Genomic DNA, 21,782 nt, shown 5'->3' with positions numbered 1-21,782 from the left:
CCCCCCATCCAGCCAGCGTCTCCCCCCATCCAGCGTCTCCCCCCATCCAGCCATGTCACGCTTACCTGTATCCCCGCTGCCGCCGACTCTGTAATACAGGCGGGAACATTACTTTGAACTTTGAATCTCTGTTATGATTGGCGCCGCGCTGCGTATAGACACTCCCCCTCGCTCGGGATTGGACAGTTCACCCGAGCGAGGGGGAGTGTCTATGCGTGGTGCGAATCATTACAGCTATTCAAAGCTGTAATGTTCCCGCCCGTATTTACACAGTCGGCGGCAGCGGGGATGCGGCGAATGGCGGCGGATTACGGCGTTTCGTGGCGGCGGGCGGCGTTCGGCGGCGGGCGGCGGTCGGCGGCAAGTATTCTATTTATGTATCGGGGCGGGGTATCGGCGTCTGAGTACCGCCGGAAAAACTCGGAATCGGTCCCGATACCGATACTAGTATCGGTATCGGGACAACCCTAGTTATAAATTATTAAATTATAGGTATTGGAATTTCCTTTCAAATTTGGCTGTTAGTGAAAGTGAGGCCTCGTACACACGACCGAGGAACTCGACAGAATCCATCAAGAAACTTGGTGGCAGAGCTTTTTTGCAGAGGAAAACGGTCGTGTGCATGTTTTTCATCGAGGAAACTGTCGAGGAACTCGACGAGAAAAAAAGAGAACAAGTTCTCCTTTTCCTCATCAGGAGTCTCAATTTCCTCGTTGTGTTCCTCGTCGGGCTGGTTTTCGACAAGAAACACGTTCGTGTGTATGCTTAGAAACCCACGCATGCTCAGAATAAAGTATGAGACGAGAGCGCACCTTCGGTAAAAGAAGGGTTTGTAATGGAGATAGCACATTCGTCACGCTGTAACAGACTGAAAAGTGCAAATCGTCTCTCACCAAACTTTTACTTAAAGCGGATGTTCCGCCAAAAAAAATTATTAAAAGCCAGCAGCTACAAATACCGCAGCTGCTGACTTTTAATATTAGGACACTTACCTGTCCTGGAGTCCAGCGCCGTCCGCAGCAGAGGACGAGCGATCGCTCGTCACCCTGCTGCCCCCCGCCATCCACAGTGAGGGAACCAGGAAGTGAAGCGCTCCGGCTTCACTGCCCGGTTCCCTACGGCGCATGCGCGAGTCGCGCTGCGCCCGTCGATTGGCTCCCGCTGTGTGCTGGGAGCCGAGTGTTCCCAGCACACAACGGGGGGCGACGGGATGTGACGCAATGCCCGTCTTTTGCCCGTGAATGCCGGGCCGGAAGTGGGTGCAAATACCTGTCTTTAAACAGGTATCTGCACCCCCTCCCCCCTGAAAGGTGTCAAATGTGACACCGGAGGGGGGGAGGGTACCGATCAGCGCGACTTCACTTTAGGGTGGAGAACCGCTTTAACACGCAGTAACATGAGATTAGCAAAAGCAGCCCCAAGGGTTGTGCCAGTGGAATCGAACTTACCCTGCCGTCGTATGCGTTGTACGTCACCGCGTTTGAGAACGACGAGATTTGGTCTTGACAGTGTGTATGCAAGAAAAGCTTGTCGAGTTTCTCCACAAGCCTGACAAGGAACTCGTCGAGGGAAAACGATGTGTCTTTTCCGACGAGTTCCTCGGTCGTGTGTACGAGGCCTGACGAATTAAAAATGTATCCGAAGTTACGAATTATCCAAAATAAATAAAAAGGATAATTCGTAACTTCGGATAAATTCACTAACAGCCAAATCTGAAAGAAAATCCCAATACCTATAATTTATTAGTTTAGAATTATTATTATTGTTTGTTTTATATTATTATTTAATTTTATTAATTTGTTACGTTTCTTTAGTTTAGATGCAGCATTCGTTATTTTGGATAATTTGTAACTTCGGATAAATTCACTAACAGTCAAATTTGAAAGGAAGATTCCAATACCTAGTTTATAACTAATTTATAGTTTTTATTATTATTATTTTTTATTATTAATTTGTTACATTCCATTTGTTTAGATGCTATAATAATGGTAAATAAATGTATTATTTTAATAATTGAAACTTTTCTTTCTGATTTTCAATTTTTTCGAATTATTACGAATTAGTGAAATAACGAATATCGTATCTAAATGAATGGAATGTAACTAACTCAAATTTATCTGAACGAATACAGCATCTATATGCAGGGCCGTCTTTAACCACTTGCTTACTGGGCACATAAACCCCCTTCGTTCCCAGGTGAAATTTCAGCTTCCGGCACTGCGTCGCTTTAACTGACAATTGCGCGGTCGTGCAACGTGGCTCCCAAACAAAATTGGCGTCCTTTTTTCCCCACAAATAGAGCTTTCTTTTGGTGGTATTTGATCACCTCTGCGGTTTTTATTTTTTGCGCTATAAACAAAAAAAGAGCGACAATTTAAAAAAAATATATATTTTTTTTTACTTGTTGCTATAATAAATATCCCAATTTTTTTTTTAAAAAACTCATTTTTTTCTCAGCTAAGGCCGATACGTATTTTTCGACGTATTTTTGTAAAAAAAAAAAAAATCGCAATAAGCGACTGGTTTGCGCAAAAGTTATAGCGCCTACAAAATGGGGATCAGAATTATGATTTTTTTTAATTATTTTTTTTTTTACTAGTAATGGCGGCCATCTGCGATTTTTATTGGGACTGGGATATTGCGGCGGACGTATCGGACACTTTTGACACAAATTTGACGCCATTCACATTTATACAGCGATCAGTGCTATAAAAATGCACTAATTACTGTATAAATGTGACTGGCAGGGAAGGGGTTAACACTAGGGGGTGAGGAAGGGGTTAACTGTGTAGCCTGGGTGTGTTCTAACTGTGTGGGGGGAGGGGGGTGACTGGGGGGGGTGACCGATGCTGTGTCTCTATGTACAAGAGACACAGATCGGTCTCCTCTCCTCTGACAGCACGTGGAGCTCTGTGTTTACACACAGAGCTCCACGTCCCTGCTGTCACCTGCCGTGTCACCGACGATCGCGTGTACCCGGCGGACATCGCGGCCGCCAGGTACACGCATCGGGTCTTCGGCGATGCGCCGGGACAGTTTTTACCCGCCGCGCGCCACCAATTGCGCGGTCGTGCGACGTGGCTCCCAAACAAAATTGGCGTCCTTTTTTCCCCACAAATAGAGCTTTCTTTTGGTGGTATTTGATCACCTCTGCGGTTTTTATTTTTTGCGCTATAAACAAAAAAAGAGCGACAATTTAAAAAAAATATATATATTTTTTTACTTGTTGCTATAATAAATATCCCAATTTTTTTTTTAAAAAACTCATTTTTTTCTCAGCTAAGGCCGATACGTATTTTTCGACGTATTTTTGTAAAAAAAAAAAAAAACGCAATAAGCGACTGGTTTGCGCAAAAGTTATAGCGCCTACAAAATGGGGAACAGAATTATGATTTTTTTTTATTATTTTTTTTTTTTACTAGTAATGGCGGCGATCTGCGATTTTTATTGGGACTGGGATATTGCGGCGGACGTATCGGACACTTTTGACACAAAATTGACGCCATTCACATTTATACAGCGATCAGTGCTATAAAAATGCACTAATTACTGTATAAATGTGACTGGCAGGGAAGGGGTTAACACTAGGGGGTGAGGAAGGGGTTAACTGTGTAGCCTGGGTGTGTTCTAACTGTGTGGGGGAAGGGGGGTGACTGGGGGAGGTGACTGATGCTGTGTCTCTATGTACAAGAGACACAGATCGGTCTCCTCTCCTCTGACAGCACGTGGAGCTCTGTGTTTACACACAGAGCTCCACGTCCCTGCTGTCACCTGCCGTGTCACCGACGATCGCGTGTACCCGGTGGACATCGCGGCCGCCAGGTACACGCATCGGGTCTTCGGCGATGCGCCGGGACAGTTTTTACCCGCCGCGCGCCACCCAGTGGCGCGCGCGGGTAATGCACATAAAAGGCCGTGTTTAAACGGCCACTTGGCACTTGAGAGCCGCGCTGCGGACGTATTTTGTCTATAGCGCGGATCTCAAGTGGTTAATAATGATTGGACCCTGGGCAAACCTTTACTTGGGGCCGCCCTCTTAATGCAATTTCACTCTCCACTTGCCTGCTCACCGTGGCAGTGCTGGGGGGGTGGGAAGGGTGTGATCAATGGCAATGCTGATTTGTTTACCGACTACCAATATAAAGAGGAGTTTCAACACTGGCCACCAATGTACTAGGGGTTTACACTGACCTCTAATGTAATAAAAGCCTTTACAGTAACCACCAATGTAAGAAGGGGGAACTTCACACTGGCCACTAGTGTAAATAAAAGGATTTTACACCAAGCCCCAATTTAATGAGAAGATTTACAATGACCACCAATGTAAAGGGGATTTATACTGACCACTGACCCAAGGACCTCGGCTCTGGAATGCTCTACCCACTACCATCCGCTTGGAGGAAAACCATCGGGCCTTTAGGAAAAAACTAAAGACCCACCTCTTCTGAAGGACCGGTACGACTCTGGATGTCAAGCGCCTTGAGGCGATTAAGTTCGCATTTGCTGCGCTATATAAGTCACTCACTCACTCACTCACTGATGTAATAGGAGCATTCACAGTAACCACCAATGTATAGGTGATGGTGGATATGACCTCAAAAGGGCGTGATTTACATATAAATGCCACTGGTCTGCAGCTATTTACATAGGAATGCAGCCATTATACATATCAATGCCGATTATTTACAGGGTCTGCAGGTGAGTCATCTGTACACAACAATAGGGCAGAGCTGGGCAGCATTAGTAGCAGCACTTCAGCCTGATATATCGGGACACAGCACGGGACTAAAACTTCAAGGGACAAGGGAATTTAACCTGGGATAGTTGGCAAGTATGAGGTAGCTGCTTTGGGCCCCACAACAATGACAGGGCCAAATGCAGCTGTCCCCTTTGCCCTGCCTTTAAAAATTGCCCTGTCTATACAAGAGGAATGTAACAAAATTGAAATTATCCGAAGATACAAATTTATTCAAAATAACGAATACGAAACCAATGAAATGAAAACAACTAATTTTTCCGCAGTGTCCGTGTCTAGAAATAATTTAACATGAAGAAATCATGTTTGAGTGGTGCACAGCCCAATAGATTTGTAGATGTTTATCTAATTTACAGATATACCATGTATACATCTTATTCCCATGGCGCCAATATTCTATGGAGACCAGATAATAAAGATTTGCATTTTTTATGACTCCTTGCTTCTGACATCAGAAGAACACAAATCTCTAACCTACTAATCTGTTCGATGACATGTCATTCATTATAGGTTCTCCTGACATTGTTTTGCCTGGATTGACTTCCTCATTGTTGATGTGACATTCTGTGATGCCGCGTACACACGTCTGTTTTTCATGACGTGAAAAATGAATTTTTTTAAAATGGTCATTAAAAACGATTGTGTGTGGGCTCCAGAGCATTTTTCATGACGTGAAAAATGGGCATTAAAAATGTAGAGCATGCTCTAATTTTTTGCGTCGTTTTTCACGTTGTAATTTTTCATATCGTGAAAAACGGTCGTGTGTGGGCTTTAAAGACGTGAAAAAAACATGCATGCTCAGAAGCAAGTTATGAGACGGGAGCGCTCGTTCTGGTAAAACTAGCGTTCGTAATGGAGATAGCACATTCGTCACACTGTAACAGACTGAAAAGCACGAAGACTGAAAACCCAAATTGTCTCTCACCAAACTTTTACTAACACGAAATCAGCAAAAGCAGCCCAAAGGGTGGCGCCATCCAAATGGAACTTCCCCTTTATAGTACAGTCGTACGTGTTGTACGTCACCACGCTTTGCTCGAGCATTTTTTTTTCACGATCGTGTGTATGCAAGGCAGGCTTGACAAGAATCACGTCGAAAAAAACATTGTTTTTTCTAGACCATTAAAAACGGTTGTGTGTACGCGGCATAAGAATATAGAATTTACTGGCAGTGACACCCATAGAATATACAGTAAAGTATACATGAATCCTCAACTTGTAAAACAATTCATTTAGTAAATGCAAGGCAAAACATTTGTGTATAAATATATATAAAAAAAACACTATAAATACCTTTTAGGAGAGGGAGAAATGTTTGTTTTCTAAATCAGAAAAGCAGCCTAGGGTGACAACACTGCTCGTCCATTGATATAAACATAGAAAAGTGACGTCAGAAAAAGACAGAGTAGTCCATCGAGTCTGCCCATTTTTTTAAAAACGTTATTGTCTGAGTGTAGCACCCTCTAGTGTGTGCTGGGTGTAAGATGGGTTTTGCAGTGTAGGTTGGTTAGTGTAGGAAAATTTAGTTTGGCTCAGGGCTGGAGGACTCCTCTTGACAGCTCCTCTGGTGCCTCACCCTGGTCTAGAAGGCTGTAGAAACTCCTAGAGCTAGTGGGTGGAGGTTAGAAGGAGCTATTTGGAATATTTATGAGGGCCAGAGCCCATACCCAGTAAAGGGCTGGCAGGGGGCAAGGTTCACCTCATTAATACTTGACTCTGACCTCAGCCCCCATATCCAATCACTGGCTAAATCCTGCCGCAATATCTCCAGAATTCGACCCTTCCTGACTGACACCACAAAGCAACTTATTCACGCCTACCCTTAAGCCTACCCTTAAGCAAGCTATCCCCCCTTCAGTCTATTATGAATTCTATTATGAATTCTGCTGCTAGACTAATACACCCCACTAACCGATCTGTAGCTGCTGCTCCTCTCTGCCAATCCCTTCACTGGCTTCCCCGGACCCCTACCCCACTGTGTAAAATTCAAAATGCTAACCACAATATACAAGGCCATTCACAACATCGCCCCATCTACATCACCAACCTCATCTGTAGATATCGCCTAAATCGTCCCCTCCGCTCCTCCCAGGACCTCCTGCTCTCTAGCTCCCTTGTTACCTCCTTCCATGCTCGCCTTCAGGACTTCTCGAGAGCCTCTCCCATCCTCTGGAACTCCTTGCCCCAGTATGTCTGATCAGCCCCTACCCTGTCCACCTCTAGGAGATTCCTGAAATCTAATTTATTCAGGGAAGCCTATCCCACACCCACCTAACAACTGTCCCCGAGCCACCCCCATCAAATCATTCTCTGCAGCCATTACCTTTTGTACCAACACCCCCTTTCTTTAGAATGTAAGCTCTACGAGTAGGGCCCTCCTGTACCTTTTGTATTGAACTGTACTGTAATTGTGTTGCCCTCCCCCCTATACATTGTAAAGCGATGTGTAAACTGTTGGCGCTATATAAATCGTGTATAATAATAATAGTGATCAGTGGCCCTCTGGGGTACCCCCTAGTCTGGTGGGAGGGGGGTTTGACCTTGGGCCGGGTCTCGGGTGCTGGAAGGATCCTGCCATAACACATGGAGGAATCCTTTCCTGGAGGCACAGGAGCAAGTAGAGGACAGTCTGAGTAGAGCAGCACTAATGGGGACTTACAAGTGGGGAGACTGTCACATGTAGCCAGTTCTCCCTGAAGACAGCGTTGTACCACGTCTTCATCCCTTCCCTGGGTGGTCTCCTAAGAGAGTCAGTCTGGAGGACTGTGGTGGAGAAGTTAGCCAGGAGGGCTAGTCAAAGAGGCATCTGCAGCCAGGTGGGTTGGCAATGCCTGAAGAGGTAGTACTGGGATCAGTAGCGAATAAGTGCAGCGCAAAAAATTAAATTAAAACAAATTACAATAAACGATAATATATATGAAACAATATAACGATAATAATTGGCCAGTGAGATAAATGTCCAAGTGTCCAAACATTCCTTAAATAGGTGTAAAACACACACTGAAATCCAACAGGAGTGAGAGTGAAGAGGAAGCACCAAAAGAAATCCACCACCGCAGATAAGATGGACTCTCACCTCATTGCTTCGACCCAAAAGAGTCACAAAGCATGTCAGCAAAACCCTCAGTCAGATCCAGCCTCCATAAGGAACCACCATACCACAGGGATATCAGCAGGCCACCATATATAAAGGATACACAAAAGAAAATCTAGTGCTCTCTGTATGCTGGTTTTATTGAAGGAGAGGTAAAAAGGAATGGCACTCACATTTAAAAACACTCGCGGAGCCGAGTGTATACTATAACAATAGAGATCTCAGCAACGATGATCGGGGTGACGTCTTGCGTAGCTCCTCCCCTTACGTACGCGTTACGTCCCGGGGGCGGGACTTCATCAGCGTCAGGTGGAGGTACTCGCTCCACCTGACGCTGATGAAGTCCTGCCCCCGGGACGTAACGCGTACGTAAGGGGAGGAGCTACGCAAGACGTCACCCCGATCATCGTTGCTGAGATCTCTATTGTTATAGTATACACTCGGCTCCGCGAGTGTTTTTAAATGTGAGTGCCATTCCTTTTTACCTCTCCTTCAATAAAACCAGCATACAGAGAGCACTAGATTTTCTTTTGTGTATCCTTTATATATGGTGGCCTGCTGATATCCCTGTGGTATGGTGGTTCCTTATGGAGGCTGGATCTGACTGAGGGTTTTGCTGACATGCTTTGTGACTCTTTTGGGTCGAAGCAATGAGGTGAGAGTCCATCTTATCTGCGGTGGTGGATTTCTTTTGGTGCTTCCTCTTCACTCTCACTCCTGTTGGATTTCAGTGTGTGTTTTACACCTATTTAAGGAATGTTTGGACACTTGGACATTTATCTCACTGGCCAATTATTATCGTTATATTGTTTCATATATATTATCGTTTATTGTAATTTGTTTTAATTTAATTTTTTGCGCTGCACTTATTCACTACTATATGCTTTGGGAATTTTTTTGAATTTATCCTCAGTGCTGGCTTGCGTACTTGTATTTTAGTTTAATTTTTATATCCCAGCGCTGAATTTTTCACTTTTTGATATCTGGGATCAGTAGCCACAGGTGGGAAAGTAAATGCTGATCACTGTGTTCTGCTACATAACAATTGGCTTCGAGTTCCTGCCTGCAAAGGGCTATCGCTAAATCTGACGGTGCCTGTCAGATCCATTTCAATGATCCAGCTGGAGTCTGCAAGCAAATAAAGTGCAGGAGGAGTGTGAAGGAGGTTGTATATAGAATGTGTATAGGAAAATTTCCCTGAAAAAGTTGTTAAAGTGTTGTTGCTAAAGTCAAGTGGGCATCCCATAATCTCCCATCCCGCTCCAAGTAAACAAAATTAAAACGCCCCTGTCCTCGGTAGCTTGTACTCAGAAGCGAACACACGTAAGTCCCACCCACATATGTAAACGCTGTTCAAAACATGTGAGGTAAGCTTCCTGACGACATCAATAGATGAAACGTACGTCGAGGCATTCCTGGTCACATTCAGCCACTTCCAGATTTGGCATAGAGAGGCGGTGGAACGCACGCTACACCTACCCACGAGAGTGAGACACAGTGCAGCTGGTGCTCCACGTCACATCTAGCTGTAACACGCTTGATTCCTTAGTGCCAAGGTCTCGGCACTTGCACAAGTAAGCGGCCATTTGGCTTTTGTTTTTAATCTGTTTTACAATAAATCGCAGAACTTCACTATGGCCCTCTTTTCTTCCTTTTATTCATGGTAATTTCTTCTGTTGGAGTCCATTCCTGGCCAGTCCCATCCAGGTACCAGTACAGACCTTAGGCCACTAACTGTACTAAAGCTCCACCTGATCCTTTTTTCATACGAAGGGTCATGGGGGTATGGTAAGTAGGCACTTACCTTTCACTGGGTGTCGCCAGTTTGATATCTGTTCCGTGGTGATGCTGTCTACTCTCAAGTCAACCATTTGATGCATGGACTTACCAATGCTTATCATTTAGTGACCATTGCTGCATTTTTTGGACCTGTTTGCACCTATTTTATGATGTTATTATATAAGCGCTTGCACTTTAACCACTTCCCGACGGCCGTATGACTTTGTACGGCCGCAGGGTGGCTCTACTTCTCTGAGTGGCCGTCTTTTTACGGCCTCTGCTCCTCCTTGCCACTGGGGGGCTATTTATTATAGTAACAAGTAAAAAATATTTTTTTCAAAATTGTCGCTCTTTTTTTGTTTATAGCGCAAAAAATAAAAACCGCAGAGATGATCAAATACCAACAAAATAAAGCTCTATTTGTGGGGAAAAAAGGACGCCAATTTTGTTTGGGAGGCACGTCGCACGACCGCGCAATTGTCAGTTAAAGCGACGCAGTGCCAGAAGCTGAAATTTCACCTGGTCAGGAAGGAAGTGCCCAGTAAGGAAGTGGTTAAGATGTATATTTGTTGCATATGCATTATACACTGAAATCTCCTAAAGTCTATGGAGACCAGAAATAAATGATATATGACTTTTTTTCTGTAATTGGTGCCGGAACAACAAACAAATCTATACAACCTACTAATCTATTACATGACATGTCAGTCATTATGGATAATCCTGACATTGTTATGCCTGGATTGTCTTCCTCATTAATGATGTAACATTCCCTTTGTATTTATCACTTCTTAAAGCTGAACTCCAGGCAGGTATAAAAAAAAAAAAAACACAAATTAATGCAGCTCTGAAATTAATAATACATTCTTAAAAGTATTTTTAAATGCAAGCAGAATACTTGCATGTGACCTGGAATCAGTCCGTGTACAGCAGGACTGGAGTGTGAGCGGAAGAAGCAGCACAAGGAGCATAGTAAAAAATATAAACTAATGCGCAAACCACATCGCTCAGAAAAAATATAAAAAGAAAGGGCAGACAAAAAAAAAAGATAAAAAAAATATATAAATGTGGTGCTACCTTCAAAGTGCTAATTATAGTGCTACAAAATGATTGAAGACAGCAAAGGCTTTGAAAACATATATAAAAAATGATGTGAAGCCTCTGGGCAAGGATTTCCAAAAGTATTGGGACACCTGCCTTTACACGCACATGAACTTTAATGGTGTCCCAGTCTTATAGGTGGATTCAGGTAGGTTTACGCCAGCGTATCAGTAGATACTCCGTCGTAACTCTGAATCTACGCCGTCGCAAATTTAAGCGTATTCTGGAAACCAGATATGCTTAAATTAGGCTAAGATACGAGCGGCGTAAGTCTCCTACGCCGTAGTATTTTAGGGTGCATATTTACGCTTTCGTTGAGTTAGGTGGCGCTTTCGTTGAGTTTGGCTTAGAATATGCAAATGACTAGATACGCCGATTCACGAACGTACGAGCGCCTGTCGCAATTAGTTACACCGTTTACGTTAGAGATACGCTGGCGTAAAGATAAAGCTGCTCCCTAGGTGGCGCATCCCATGCAAGGTATGGACGTCGGAACAGGCCTACCTTTTTACGTTGTTTGCGTAAGTCGTACGCGAATCGGGCTTGACGTAATTTACGTTCACGTCGAAACGGCGTACTTTGGAGCAATGCACACTGGGATATGTCCACGGACGGCGCATGTGCCGTTCGTTAAAAACGTCAATCACGTCGGGTCACCAGTCATTTACATAAAACACGCCCCCCTGTTCCACATTTGAATTAGGCGCGCTTAGGCCGGCCCATTTACGCTACGCCGCCGTAACTTAGGGGGCAAGTGCTTTGTGAATACAGCACTTGCCTCTCTAACTTACGGCGGCGTAGCGTATATGCCATACGATACGCCTGCCTAACGTTGCGCCCGCCTACGTGAATCTGGCTATTAGTCCGTAAGGTTCAATATTGAGTTGGCCCACCCTTTGCAGCTTCAACTCTTCTGGGAAGGCTGTCCACAAGGTTTAGGAGTGTGTCTATGGGAATGTTTGACCATTCTTCCAGAAGAGCATTTGGTCTACGCTTAAATTCATCCCAAAGGTGACTCTGTGCAGGCCAATCAAGTTCTTCCACCACAAACTCGCTCATCCATGTCTTTATGGACCTTGCTTTGTGCACTGGTGTGCAGTGATGTTGGAATAGGAAGGGGCCGTCCCCAAACTGTTCCCACAAGGTTGGCTGTACCTACAAATATAAAATTAATTGTCTCATTTTTAGAACCTCCTGTTCTATAATTCCATGGTGCAGGTCCCAGTTTTGGTCTGTTGTAATACATTGGCAGCCCATTCAAATAAATGTGCAATGCACATTAACAAACAGCCCTATCAGCCCTAAGCGCAGAAAAGGTAATTCATTTTTTTAACAACAAAAGCTGCTGGGTGCTAACCCTGTGCTTTTCCTTAAAAACATATGGCTTTAGATACACTGTAAGAAAGTAGTGTTAGACGCAGTAACCATTTGATGACTGTGGCCACTGGCATATTAATGTGCAGATTGGCAGATGGGCTGGGGCGGTAAAACATCAGCTAAACCACTTATCTTTACTACCCCTTGACCCATGTAATTGAGGCCTTACTGTACATATGTAACAAGCTCAGGCTTTCACACTGGATAGAAAGGAGCGGCTCTTTCCGGGTGCATTGCAGGCGCTATTTTTAGCACAATAGCGCCTGCAAAGCGCCTCAGTGTGAAAGCAGCTTTAAGCGCCGCTAAAAATAGCGGCACTTTGGCTCCGACGCACCCAGCGCTTCAGTGTGTAAGTAGCCTAAGACCCCTTTCACACTGGGGCGTTTTTCAGGCGCTTTAGCGTTAAAAAAAGCGCCTGTAAAGCGTCTGAAAGAAGCTACATCCGCAATCCAAATGTGAAAGCCTGAGTGCTTTCATACTAAAGCGCCTGAAAAATGCCCCAGTGTGAAAGGGGTCTCAGTGTTAAAAAAAAAGCGCCTGAAAGAAGCCTCATCTGCAATCCCAATGTGAAAGCCCGAGTGCTTTCACACTGAGTCGCTGCGCTGGCAGGGTGTCAAAAAAAGTCTTACAAGCAGCTTCTTTGCAGCGCTTTAGGAGTGTTGAGTACACCTACTTTCCATTGAAAAACGCCCCAGTGTGAAAGGGGCCTTAGCTTTACCAGCGTTTTTCGGGCTCTGGCAGTGTGAAAGGGCTCTGAAAGCACTCTGGCTTTCACATTGGGATTGCAGATGAGGCTTCTTTCAGGCACTTTTTTTAACGCCAAAGCACCTGAAAAATGCCTCAGTGTGAAAGGGGTCTAATACATGAAAGGAAGCGGGGTAAGCCATACGTGCCTCCATGACTGAAAGTACTGAATACAGTGGGACAGATTCAGGTACCTGTGCGCCTAGTTACAGCGGCGCAGCGTATTGTATTTACCCTACGCCGACGCAACTTACAGGAGCAAGTGCAGTATTCACAAAGCACTTGCCCCGTAAGTTGCGGCGGCGTAGCGTAAATGGGGCCGGCGTAAGCCCGCGTAATTCAAATGTGGAAGGGGGGGCGTGTTTTATGCTAATGTGTTATGACCTGACGTGATTGACGTGTTTTACGAACGGCGCATGCGCCGTCCGTGTACATATCCCAGTGTGCATTGCTCTCAAGTACGCCGCAACGACGTATTGGTTTCGACGTGAACGTAAATTACGTCCAGCCCTATTCGCGAACGACTTACGCAAACGACGTAAAAAATTAAAATTTCGAAAGCGGGAACGACATCCATACTTAACATTGGCTGCGCCTCCTAATAGCAGCAGCAACGTTACGCCGAAAAAGCCTTACGCAAACGACGTAAAAAACTACCGCCGGGCGCACGTACGTTCGCCGAAAACAACGGAAGCGCCCCTAGCGGTCAGCGTAATATTGCACACAATTATACGCCGCCGCATTCAAGTTACGCCGGCGGAGGAAGCCTATTTTTTTTGCGTATCTGCCTTTTAGAATAGGCGTAACGATACGCCGGCGCAGATTTCAAATTACGGCGGCGTATCTGGAGATACGCCGCCGTAAAAGCTACCTGAATCTGCCCCACTATTTTCTTTGTTCCCATTGCTGGGCTAAGAGGTCGGGAAGTGAAGGGAAGGTGAGAAGATGTTGCTGTTGATTTGGCCTACATTGACATACTACAGGTTTCCTTTGAAGCCATAAGTCCCACCTTATCGATATTGCCTCCTAGTTCAACAATTTTCATATCTCTGCTAAATTGGTACAACAGAAACAATTTTGAGTTTCTTTGTTAAATGTTGACATTCACATGATTGCCTTGTCTCATTTTTTTAAATCCATTTTTATTTTAGTTCTCCTATAGATTTGCATCTATGGATACTTTGGATGGACGCATACTTCTTGCCCTCAAGACATTCAGACTTCCCGCTAAGATTAGTCAATCCACTACAGTTCCTTCTACTTCAGTTCCTCCTACGGAACCAAAACTAACGGAGCTTTTAAAATATATTAGTTGGCCGGAACCTCCAGTGCCTTTGCAGGATTTTTCATTGTCTACCAGTGCGAAGAATTGTGACTACCAACTGTGGAATCCAAGGGAAAATTACAGGGTTGGAGAGACTTTGGAGGTGGTCATCACAGCCCGCGATCACAATGGCAAACGAAAGGAATATGGCGGAGACTTTTTCCAGGCCAAGCTGCACTCTAAAGCATTAACGGCTGGAGTCACTGGTCATGTAAAAGACAATGGCAATGGAAGCTACCAGGCCATCTTCTTACTGCCTTGGCCAGGGGAAGCCCAGGTCCACATCCGACTCATCCACTCCAGTGAGGCTGTAGATGTTCTGAAGAAGAAAAGAGAAAGTGACCCTGGAAAGGTAATTTATTAAACTGGTTATCCCAATTATGTTCAACCCATGCCTAATGCCGCGTACACACGATCGGAATTTCTGACAACAAATGTTCGATGGTGTAACGGTCAGGGGTTAACACCGTTTACGATATTCCATTCCACCAACCCAAGTCAGCTTATCCGACACTCCACAATCCAGCAGACACGATCCATATGGATTTTCCCAGAATAACGAGACACAAGCTCTGTTCTCTGGTTCCAAACGAATGAATACTTTAATGGTAAACTCAGCTTGTTATATACAGTTAGAAACCAAATCTGGACAATGACTCAACTCCACCCACAACATGACACAAGGAACTTCAATACACATTGCTTTAGCTGTAAGTCAGGCTTTCTGGCACCGAATCTACCTGAGTCAATTACTATAGCTGACATGGCAGACATCATGACTTTTAGAGTGTGTTAACTCACAACACATATTAGCATCAATAGAACTTTCACACAATACAGGGTTAGTTAGCATAGCACCATGAAATATCTTAGGAGCCAGGCTTAATTAACACAATAGACAATAGAATGCAATCACTGCAAGCTTTCATCATTACAGCCAGGTAGCTGGAGGCGATTAACATCTTAACAGTAGCAGACTTAATTAGCACCTCAACAGTCTATGTTCCACATTGAAGGAGACACTCTCCTATTGACCTGTTGTGGTCAGAATTAACAACTTGTAATATTTCAAGATATCCTGCAATACATGAATTATCATTACTGTCCCATCTCATGTAATTCATGATATAATTTCTCAGTCATCCTATGCCCCTAGTGGACATAGGATGACCCTAGACCCAAGAGTCATTGGTGAAGCTGACACAGGAGTACCCCACATCCTTCAAGAGCCTCTGGGTCCCACAGGCCATACCGTTACAGATGGGAGCTTGTTGTCGGAAATTCCGACCGCGTGTAGGCTCCATCTGACATTTGCTGACGGAGTTTCCAACAACAAAAATTTGAGAGCTGGTTCTCAAATTTTCCGACAACAAGTCGTACGCAATTCTGACGCACAAAATTCCATGCATGTTTAGAATCAAGCAGAAGAGCCACACTGGCTATTAAACTTCATTTTGCTCAGCTCGTTGTACATGTTGTACGTCACGCGTTCTTAACGTTCGGAATTTCCGACAACATTTGTGTGAACACAAGTTTGAGCCAACATTTGTCGGAAAAAAATCGACAGCTTTGTTGTCGGAATGTCCAATCGTGTATACGCAGCATAAGCCTTTTTCTGACACTTGTTGCTTACAAGTTAAAATCAGTATTTTTTGCTAGAAGATTACTCCCAAACATTTATATATATATACATACATTATTTCACATTTCTGTAAATATTTATTGGAACCTTTTCATGTGACAACACTGAAGAAATGACACTTGGCTACAATGTAAAGTAGTGAGTGTCCAGCTTGTATAACAGTGTAAATTTGCTGTCCCCTCAAAATAACTCAACACACACTCATTAATGTCTAACCCGCTGGCAAAAAAAGTGAGTGCACCCCTAAGTGAAAATATCCAAATTGGGCCTAAAGTGTCAATATTTTTTGTGGCCACCATTATTTTCCAACACTGCCTTAACCCTCTTGGACATGGAGTTCACCAGAGCTTCACATGTTGCCACTGGAGTCCTCTCTCCTCCATGATGACATCACAGAGCTGGTGGATATTAGAGACCTTGCGCTTCTCCACCTTCCATTTGAGAATGCCCCACAGATGCTCAATAGGGTTTAGGTCTGGAGACATGCTTGGCCAGTCCATCACCTTTACCCTCAGCTTCTTTAGCAAGGCAGTGGTCATCTTGGAGGTGTGTTTGGGGTTGTTATCATGTGGGAATACTGCCCTGCGGCCCAGTCTCTGAAGGGGGGGGGGATCATGCTCTGCTTCAGTATGTCACAGACCATGTTGGCATTCATGGTTCCCTCAATGAACTGTAGCTCCCCAGTGCCGGCAGCACTCATGCAGCCCCAGACCATGACACTCCCACCACCATGCTTGACTGTAAGCAAGACACACTTGTCTTTGTACTCCTCACCTGGTTGCCGCCACACATGCTTGACACCATCTGAACAAAATAAGTTTATCTTGGTCTCATCAGACCACAGGACATAGTTCAAGTAATCCATGTCCTTAAAAAATAAACAAAGCAAATAATTGCGCTAAAGGGAAAAGTTATATAACTTGATACAAAAATTATGATACAAAAATTATGATAAATTATGTTAAATCAATAACTCCAGCTGCAACACCTACAAACACGTGATATACATGTAAACCAGAACAAAAAAACAAAGCAAAGGTTTGCGCTAGTATTACCACCTAGTGAGGTGTGTAATTATTTCGTAAATAGATAAGTGGCTACACCCTTAAATTCCTGAAGAAAAAGAAAGTATGCAAAAATACATAAATTAATAAATTAATTAATTTAAGTGTCAATGTCCCAACCGGGCCAAGGCTGGCACACCCGGAACAATTACCAAAAATAAATGATACATTTACATATATATATATATATATAAATCCTGTGTGAACAGGAGCAATATCACACCAAAGGCGTTAACCTTGTGCAACCTTATGAAAGCAATCTGCAAATACACTTAATGTGATATCAAGCAAATCACGACAATAAGCAAAGTGACATGTCTGTATTTTAAAAAAAACATAATAATTATAGGACGTCTGTGAATCAGATGAAAAGTCCCAAAGACCACATAAGTGGTGAAAAAACATATATATAAAAGTCCCGATCCAACTGACATCCACTGCAGTAGCACGATTAGCAGAAGTAGAAATCCACCACCGATTAAAAATTGAAGTTGGTATAGGAAAAAAGGAAGGAATCCCGAAGATCACACCGACAGAACAAAGGTAAGTGTGTACTCTTACCAGATCACCATGAGTTTTAGGCGTATCGATCCACCAATCGGATGTACCAGGAACTGTAAACTCCCACGCTTCCAGCTGCTTCTTGCAAGGTAACCAGACACCACCTCTCTCCACTCCACTCAGAAAGTCTCACCTCACAGGCTCCATCTTCCAATGGGGTACCCAGGAGGAAAAAATGAGGGCTCGAGATCGTGAGGTACCGTTAGGCAATTTTATTAAAAGATTTGTAGCCAGAACACTACACTACATGCATTAAAAAATTGCCGGCTAAAAACATATAAAACAGAGAACAAAGTAGAGCAAAAAAAAAATTATTATTGTATGCCCCTGCTTTCGGGTCATGTACAGCGCGGTGACGTCAGTGCGTAGCTCCGCGGAGCCCTCATTTTTTCCTCCTGGGTACCCCATTGGAAGATGGATTGATACGCCTAAAACTCATGGTGATCTGGTAAGAGTACACACTTACCTTTGTTCTGTCGGTGTGATCTTCGGGATTCCTTCCTTTTTTCCTATACCAACTTCAATTTTTAATCGGTGGTGGATTTCTACTTCTGCTAATCGTGCTACTGCAGTGGATGTCAGTTGGATCGGGACTTTTATATATATGTTTTTTCACCACTTATGTGGTCTTTGGGACATTTCATCTGATTCACAGACGTCCTATAATTATTATGTTTTTTTTAAATGAAGACATGTCACTTTGCTTATTGTCGTAATTTGCTTGATATCACATTAAGTGTATTTGCAGATTGCTTTCATAAGGTTGCACAAGGTTAACGCCTTTGGTGTGATATTGATCCTGTTCACACAGGATTTATATATATATATATATATATATATATATATATATATATTAATTTATAATTTATTTTTGGTAATTGTTCCGGGTGTGCCAGCCTTGGCCCGGTTGGGACATTGACACTTAAATTAATTTATTTATTAATTTATGTATTTTTGCATACTTTCTTTTTATTCAGGAATTTAAGGGTGTAGCCACTTATCTATTTACAAAATAATTACACACCTCACTAGGTGGTAATACTAGCGCAAACCTTTGCTTTGTTTTTTTTTAACCATGTCCTTAGTCTGCTTGTCTTCAGCAATCTGCGGGCTTTCTTGGTCATCATCTTTAGAAGAGGCTTCCCTCTAGGACAGTGGTCTCCAAACTGCGGCCCTTTGCTTGCCTTTATCTGGCCCTTGGGGCACTATCCCTCCCACTGATATGAGACACTTTTTTGCCATCTGACACCGACAATGGAGCACCATTTCTCCCACTGACACAACTAACAGAGCACTATTACTCCCTATGATACCAGCAATGGGGCACTATTCCTCCCCCTAATACCAGATGTTCACCAACAATGCTGCCAGGAACATTTCTACTCCCGCTGGCCAAAGTCCGGCCCTCCAAGAGTCTGAAGGACAATAAACCGGCCCTTTGTTTAGAATGTTTGGAGACCCCTGCTCTAGGACAACAGCCATGCAGACCAATTTGATGCAGTGTGCGGCGTATAGTCTGAGCACTGACAGGCTGATCCCTAACCCCTTCAACCTCTGTAGCAATGCTGGCAGCACTCATACGTCTATTTCCCAAAGACAATCTCTGGATATGACGCTGAGCACGTGCACTCATCATTGCAATATGCCCTTTGTCAATGTCACTCAAATCCTTAGGGCTTGCCCATTTTTTTCTGCTTTCAATACATCACCTTTAGGGAGACAACATCTTCACTTGCCTAATATATCCCACCAACTTCCAGATGCCATTGTCAAAAGATAATAAATGTTATTCACTTTACCTGTCAGAGATCATAATGTTATGACTGATCAGTTTATGTAGGACAACGTAGGGCCCGTCCTCATTCCGAATGACTGGGAGGCCTGGATGGATGCTATCGGAGGTGACAAGATAACTTATCTATTTTTTTATTTTTTTTTGTAATGTCTGTCATTTTTTTTTGTCTACACTTCTTCTTCACAGGTATATTTCAGTGGTTATTTTCACTTTAATGGGAGCAGTGAAGTGATGGAATGTAACTTGGAGTTGGCAGGCCCAAATATTTGCGAGTACAAAGACCCTCACACCGGTGAGATATGGCAGTGTTTTAAGCCGCAGAGACTCCCCTGCAATTCCTTGATTTATCACTCCATGGGTGGATACCGCAAAGTGACCAACACCCTGGAGGACTCTTTGTTAAGTGGGTGAGTAAACCAGTCTATAAATATTAGGGGGTGCTTCATGTAAGAAAATGCTGATGTAGTAATTGTCTTGGCTGGCTGTAAAAGGGTCAGTTAAATGGACTGAGTAGTCTTCATAATCTTCAAAACCTGTCTTGATACTTTCTCCTTCCACCTTCTAGACAATATTTAGCACTAAAGTGTAGACTACTGTTGGGCGAATGGTTCGGCCTGAGTGAAAGTTCGGCCTGAACCGCGACCCGTTTGCCCTGTTCGTTTTCTTAAAAAAAATGTAGATCCATCGTCAATCATGACGTCTGCCGCACCGCTGAAAAAAAAAAGCTCTGCCCGCGACAAAGGCTGACTGCTGAATTTCTCCTCTGCCAGGTGACCGTTCTTAAATTGGTAAGGGTGAGGTGATATTAAGTGGTGGCCCTTCCCCCAATCTATTTAAAGCGAAAGTAAACCCATCGATCTAACAGTTTCAAAAAGCAGTTACATTTCCGGCATGCCGGGATTGCTAACTGTCACATTGGTTGTGCTCTCAACCAAACTGTCAAACCATCCAATGGCTGGTGTCATAACTGATCACATGTGCAGCATCATGGCAGTTGAAGATTAAACATAGGCCAAGATGGCAGCTTTCTTGCCTGAAAATGATAGGTGGGTTTACTTACACTTTAAGAACTGTGACCCGGCGGAGGAGGCATTCGTGGCATTCTATCAGCTGTCGGGTGCTGCCGCCACCATTGCGGGTAAGGGTACTCGGCAGTTTAGCCTTTCGGCTTCATGCCGGGAACCCTACTGCGCATGCAACCACGCCACCCCCTATATGACTAATGGATAGATTCATGCATAACATGAATCTTTCCACGGCCGCCGCTGCCACCCCCTATTCAGGCGTCTGGCACCTTTCAGGATGCCCGGTGCCTGAATTACAGTGGCGGGGGTGTTTTTTTAAGCACCTGATTAGAGCCATAGGCTCTAATAGACTTCAAAATATGTGGAATCGTGGCGCAGAGCATTGCGCCATGAGCACACCCAGGTGTTACAACAGAAAATTAATATTTGCTGTTGTTACACTGATCCTTAATCGGGCCAATCAGAAGCGGGTGTGAGAAGACTCCCAATTGGCCGCCGAGAAGGAGGGAGGAAATGGAAGCCAGAGTCGTCACCCGTGGAGAGCAGGAGAACGGGAGAGTCGGCACTGAGGGCCCAGGAGAAGTGTGCCTAGATGGGGTAAGTGCACCAGACCCGTCCGCCGACAGACCAACCGATGGGGGTGGGTTTGGTGGTACTGTTTGCCGCCCCCCCAAAGAAAATTGCCAGCGGCAGCCACTGACCATGAGCTTTAGATGTAGCAATTATTAGCAGGTGGCTCCTTGAGAGCGAAAAGTTCAAGGGTTTCCCCATATTTAAAAGGCTGTATTAGAAGGTGGCTATGTTTGTTCTCCATGGTCCCACTGTATGTAATAATGTAGCCATCTTCTCTTGCTCACTCCCAAGAAGTACTATGGACTATGGGATGTGATTGGTGCATAGTGGAGTATACATGACCGCAACTAATGTTCACTGCTTGTTCCAAACAAACAAATGGAAAATGGTAGGTTCGAGAGCTTGTGGAGGATGTTACAAGAAGGCAGAAAAACACAAAAAAATAAACTATTTCATAAAAAATGTATTACAGGACCATTAAGTGGTGGATGTGTATGGATTCTTTTTGGGAAATAAGGATGTTGTTTAGTGTCACTTTAGGTTTTCAGTTAGCTATCATATTTTAAAGTGGAGGTTCACCCAAAAAATACATTTTTAACATTAGATTGAGGCTATTTAAGGGGAGCAGAAACGGGTATTTTTTTTAAAATCAATGCCGTACTTACCGTTGTAGAGATAGATGTTCTCCCGCCGCTTCCGGGTATGGGCTGCGGGACTGGGCATTCCTATTTGATTGACAGCCTTCCGACCATCGCATACACAGTTTCCCTGATGATGCCAGTAATTGTATTCAGTTTGGTTGTTGGCACAGCTAAGGTTGCTAATAAAATGTTCGCTCTCCACAGCTCTGTGACTGACAAGACGATATCGGGTTTGGTTCCTCCAATCAACATCATGACAACAAATTCTTCATTAGGTAAGCCTTCCATTGTATTTGATATAACGAC

At 44.0% G+C, this 21,782-nt stretch overlaps 1 protein-coding gene across 1 annotated transcript in view; it reads left to right on the top strand.

The window, feature by feature from the left end:
• The window catches only part of LOC120933506 (NXPE family member 3-like), a 65,910-nt gene that overhangs the window by 29,475 nt on the left and 14,653 nt on the right, over positions 1–21,782 (top strand). The window contains exons 2-4 of the mRNA XM_040346746.1: positions 14,003–14,527; positions 19,424–19,644; positions 21,681–21,751. Coding sequence (XP_040202680.1) covers positions 14,003–14,527; positions 19,424–19,644; positions 21,681–21,751 — 817 coding nt within the window. The remainder of the gene's footprint in view (positions 1–14,002; positions 14,528–19,423; positions 19,645–21,680; positions 21,752–21,782) is intronic.

Source organism: Rana temporaria, chromosome 3 (assembly GCF_905171775.1).
Source record: "Rana temporaria chromosome 3, aRanTem1.1, whole genome shotgun sequence".
Taxonomy (NCBI): Eukaryota; Metazoa; Chordata; class Amphibia; order Anura; family Ranidae; genus Rana; species Rana temporaria.
Note: the sequence above shows the minus strand (reverse complement) of the source record. Positions and strands in the feature narration are given on the sequence as shown.